This window comes from Eriocheir sinensis, chromosome 54, assembly GCF_024679095.1.
Source record: "Eriocheir sinensis breed Jianghai 21 chromosome 54, ASM2467909v1, whole genome shotgun sequence".
Lineage (NCBI taxonomy): Eukaryota > Metazoa > Arthropoda > Malacostraca > Decapoda > Varunidae > Eriocheir > Eriocheir sinensis.
The window spans coordinates 5,720,101-5,725,100 of record NC_066562.1 but is presented as its reverse complement, the minus strand read 5'-3'; the positions used below and the strand labels follow the sequence as shown (position 1 = coordinate 5,725,100).

The 5,000-nt window shown below is 41.8% G+C and overlaps 1 protein-coding gene across 3 annotated transcripts in view; it reads left to right on the top strand.

Annotated features, from left to right (window-relative positions):
* The window catches only part of LOC126983621 (venom phosphodiesterase-like), a 40,861-nt gene that overhangs the window by 10,652 nt on the left and 25,209 nt on the right, over window positions 1–5,000 (top strand). The window contains exon 1 of one of the 3 annotated variants that reach the window (XM_050836470.1): window positions 3,873–3,999. The exons of the other annotated variants lie outside the window; for them this stretch is intronic. Coding sequence (XP_050692427.1) covers window positions 3,988–3,999 — 12 coding nt within the window. The 5' untranslated portion in view covers window positions 3,873–3,987. Of the gene's footprint in view, window positions 1–3,872; window positions 4,000–5,000 lie in introns of those variants that run through there. 3 annotated transcript variants of the gene reach the window in all.

The following is a 5,000-nucleotide window of genomic DNA, read 5'->3' as shown; positions in this document are numbered from 1 at the left end:
TTCATCACCCTCCCTTCACCCCTTCTCCGTTTCCTCTCCCCTCCCCTTCTTATTCAATTTCAATCCTCTCTATCCCTTCCCTTCACCTCCCTTCCCTGCCGCCACTCCCTTTGCCCTTCCTCTGTTTACTCCCTTCCCTCAGGGATGGCCCGAAGGGAATGCAGTTGGGGGGGGGTAAGGTAAACTATGACCAACTCAGTCATTTTATGACCAACTCCAAACTGGCGAGCGAAGCGAGCCATTCAGCGGGGTTTTTTTTAAAACTCACCTTTTTTAGGGGCATTTTTAAGGCCTAAGTAGGGACATTTATGAGTCTCAGATGCTTTTCATTTGCATTTAACTTTAAGAGTATAATAATTTTGGTCATGGGGGCGGCTGCTCTCCCAGGGTCATTAAGTCATTCTGCGTACCCTTGTCTAAAGTGTCATTTGTTGATATTGTTACTGTTGTGTTGCTGCCACTGCCAGTAATGGCTTATGGCTCAAGGGGTTTGTCGTTAGTGGAGCAGGTAAACTTGCTCCGGAGTTGAGGCTCCGGCTGGACCATCCCTGCTCTCCGAATGGACCCTGATCTGATCCCTTCCCACTGTTCCCAGGGCTTCCCTCCTGGACCATCACTCTCTTAAATAAAAAGAAAAAAACCCTTAAACTTTTATTTGACCATCTGAGGTGACCTCAGATGGTCAAATAAAAGCAGTGAGGTGGGTGAGTGGTGAGCGTGTTGTGGTTACGTTCTCGGGGTGCCGAGTTCCAGCCCTACTACAGTCTACAGGCAAACCCTTATTCACTGCCGAGTGTCTTAAAGCTATCCACATGTCACCATCTACTCCACCTGGAGCACATAATGTGCATGGAAGGATTTGGAGGATCACCCAAACATAGCCAGCGCTAACCCCTGCAGGAGGCTGGTTCAAGAGTGATGATACTGAGCCAGTATACAGTTCCGAATAACGCAGTCGGGCCATCCATGCTCCCTGATCCCTCCCCGCCTGTGGCCATTCCTGCCTTAAAAAAAAAAAAAAAAAAATAAATAAAAAAAAAATTTGACCAACTCACTAGGACTTTTTGACCAACTCCGACCAAACATTGGGGGGGGGTGACCCCCCCCACCCCCCCCCCGCTCGGGCCATCCCTGCCTTCCCTTCCCTTCATCACCCTCCCTTCACCCCTTCTCCGTTTCCTCTCCCCTCCCCTTCTTATTCAATTTCAATCCTCCCTATCCCTCCCTTACACTCCCTTCCCTGCCGCCACTCCCTTTGCCCTTCCTCTGTTTACTCCCTTCCCTTCCCTTCATCACACTCCCTTCACCTCTCTCCGTTTCCTCTCCCTTCCCCCTCTTTAAGGTAATATATGAATAGATGATACATATAATTCAAGAACGATTAGATAGAAATATGGTAAGATAATCCCTAAACTAACAAATGAAAATAGAGATAAACGACTCTCTTGGTAGCCTTGAAGTCAATATATGAAAGAGTTAAGGGAGAAGGAGGAGGAGGAGGAGGAGGAGAAGGAGGAGCACTTTAAAATATTTCGCTGACTGAATAAAATCAAAAATAAGATAATGTTTAGCGTTTTATTTTTGTTTTTCTTTGCGTCAGTTTCCATTTTTGTATCCTCCTCCTCCTCCTTCCTCTTCTTCTCCTTTGATGCTCCTCAGATATGCAGTCTAGTCTAGTTTCACCTCCGTGTGTGTGTGTGTGTGTGTGTGTGTGTGTGTGTGTGTGTGTGTGTGTGTGTGTGTGTTTCACCCTTTCAGTTGCCTTTACGTGTTTTTTTTATATATATATATATTTTTTTTTATAATTGCTATGTCCATGCACGCTTCTTCCTTTTATTTTTATTATTTTTTTTTTCTCGAATATTTTAAGGTTCAATAATTTCCTGGCTCGAGCGATAGTCTAGAGTCGTCTTCTCATGCTGTGTGTGTGTGTGTGTGTGTGTGTAGCTACGTGCGTCACCAGACCTGTTTGAACCACGAAAAAAAGAAATTATAATACTACCTGACGAGACCCACGTGGAAAGACCGAGTACCCCCCCCCCTCCCTCTCTCTCTCTCTCTCTCTCTCTCTCTCTCTCTCTCTCTCTCTCTCTCTCTCTCTCTGGTAGCTATACTTTCCTATTTATTATTAATCAAAAAATACTCCCGTCCACTCTCGCTCTCCGCTCTCCCATCTCGTGTGGACTAAACCGCGCGCCCGTCATGAATTCGAAGTGCTCATCAGAAATATGGACTGACTAATTGATGGTTGTTGCAAAAGTACACAGCAGACGAGTAGTATAGGGAGGAACATGCCACCCCGACCCCCAGGTAGTATAAGAATAGAACACGTTTAACCGTGCTGGTGTTGGTAGGGGCGAGTGGGTTCGTAGATAAAGGTACAGTTAGGGTCTCATGAGTCTGTGGTGGACATTGGGTTGAAGGAGAAAAGGGAGGACGCGAGCGAGTGAGTGAGAGGAGGGAGGGAAGAAGGATAGAAGGATATATGGGAAGGGAAGGAAAGGAAGGAAAATAAAGTGAAGGAAAGAAGAAATATAGAATAAAGGACGGAAGGAAGGAAGGAAGGAGAGAATGAATGACTTAAGGAAGGAAGGATAGAAAGGAAGGGAGTGATAGAGGAGGGAGGGAAGAAGGATATATGGGAAGGGAAGAAAAGGAAGGATTAGAAAGTGTAGGAAAGGATGTTGAATAAAGGACGGAAGGAAGGGAAGGAGGGATGAAAGGAAGGAAAGAAGGATAGAAAGGAAGGGAGTGATGGGGAAGAGAGGGAGGGATGAAAGATGGAAGGGAAGGAAAGGGAGGAAAAGAAAGTGAAGGAAAGAAGGACTGTAGAATAAAGGGCGGAAGGAAGGAAGGGATGGATGAAAGGAAGGAAAGAATGAAGGAAGGAAGGAAGGAAAGAACGATAGAAAGGAAGGGAGAGGAAGGGAGTGAGAGAGGAGGGAGGGAAGAAGGATATATGGGAAGGGAAGAAAAGGAAGGATAAGAAAGTGTAGGAAAGGATGTTGAATAAAGGACGGAAGGAAGGGAAGGAGGGATGAAAGGAAGGAAAGAAGGATAGAAAGGAAGGGAGAGGAAGGGAGTGATGGGGAAGAGAGGGAGAGATGAAGGATGGAAGGGAAGGAAAGGGAGGAAAAGAAAGTGAAGGAAAGAAGGACTGTAGAATAAAGGGCGGAAGGAAGGAAGGGATGGATGAAAGGAAGGAAAGAATGAATGAAGGAAGGAAGGAAAGAACGATAGAAAGGAAGGGAGAGGAAGGGAGTGAGAGAGGAGGGAGGGAAGAAGGATATATGGGAAGGGAAGGAAAGGAAGGAAAAGAAAGTGAAAGAAAGAAGGAATGGAGAATAAAGAACGGAAGGAAGGAAGAAAGGGATGAAAGGAAGGAAAGAAGGAAAGAAAGGAAGGGAGTGAGGGGGAAGGGAGGGAGGGATGAAGGATGGAAGGGAAGGAAAGGGAGGATAAGAAAGTAAAGAAAAGAAGGGTAGAAGTAGGAATGAAGGACGAAAGGAAGGAAAGAAGGAAGGAAGGAAGGAAAATAAAATGAAGAAAAGAAGGATAGGAGTAGGAATGAAGGACGAATGAAAGGAAAAAAGAAAGTAGGAAAAGAAAGTAAAGAAAAGAAAGATAGGAGTAGGAATGAAGGACGGACGAAAGGAAAGAAGGAAGGAAGAAAAAGGTGAAGAAAAGAAGGAAGGAAGGAGGGATAAAAGGATAATATCAGATAGCGTTAATGAATTGGGCTGGACTCCAACGATTGGGCGGGTTCCTGTGGCGGGAGTCGCGGTTTTGGGCTAGTTTGGAAGGACCTTGGCTATGGAGTTGAGGGTGAGGCAGGCAACGTTGACGATGGTGGAGGTGGTTAGTTACCTTCACACTAAGGGAGGAGGTAGACGTGTGAGCTTGCTGCCTCCCTGTCTGTCTGGCCCTCTGACTGGTTGACCGACTCGCTAACTGGCTGACTTGTATTTTCCAGGGAGAAGTGTAGTTATGAGGCAAAAGGTATGGAAGAAGAACGTTTAATAATGATAACAGTAATAATAATAATAATAATAGTAAGAGTTTTAACGTATATTTGCACTTTATTTTGTATTGAGGACGAGTTTAAGATTTTTTAACCCATACATTTTTTTTTTAGGAAATTAACGAAAAAAAAGTAATTGCGTATATTTGCACTTTTTATTTTGTATTGAGGACGAGTTTAAGATTTTTCAACCCATATATTTGTTTTTTTAGGAAATTAACGATAAAAAAAAGTAATCTAACGTATATTTGCACTTTTTGTTTTGTTTTGAGGACGAGTTTAAGATTTTTCAACCCATACATTTTTTTTTTTAGGAAATTAACGAGAGAAAAGTAATCTAACGTATATTTGCACTTTTTATTTTGTTTTGAGGACGAGTTTAAGATTTTTCAACCCATATATTTGTTTTTTAGGAAATTAACGATAAAAAAAGTAATCTAGCGTATATTTGCACTTTTTATTTTGTTTTGAGGACGAGTTTAAGATTTTTGAACCCATATATTTGTTTTTTTTTAGGAAATTAACGATAAAAAAAGTAACCTTGCGTATATTTGCACTTTTTATTTTGTATTGAGGACTAGTTTAAGATTTTTGAACCCATATTGTTTTTTTTTAGGAAATTAACGATAAAAAAAGTAATCTGCGTATATTTGCACTTTTATTTTGTATTGAGGACGAGTTTAAGATTTTTCAACCCACACATTTTTTTTTTAGGAAATTAACGAGAGATAAAAGTAATCTAACGTATATTTGCACTTTGTTTATTTATAATCTAACGTATATTTGCACTTTGTTTATTTATAATCTAACGTATATTTGCACTTTTTATTTTGTTTTGAGGACCAGTTTAAGATTTTTCAACCCATATAATGTTTTTTTTTTAGGAAATGAACGAGAGAAAAAGTAATCTAACAAAACTCTCTGTCATAATTATGGTGTTGTGGCAAATTGATAGAAAACGAACAGGAAATAATCATAT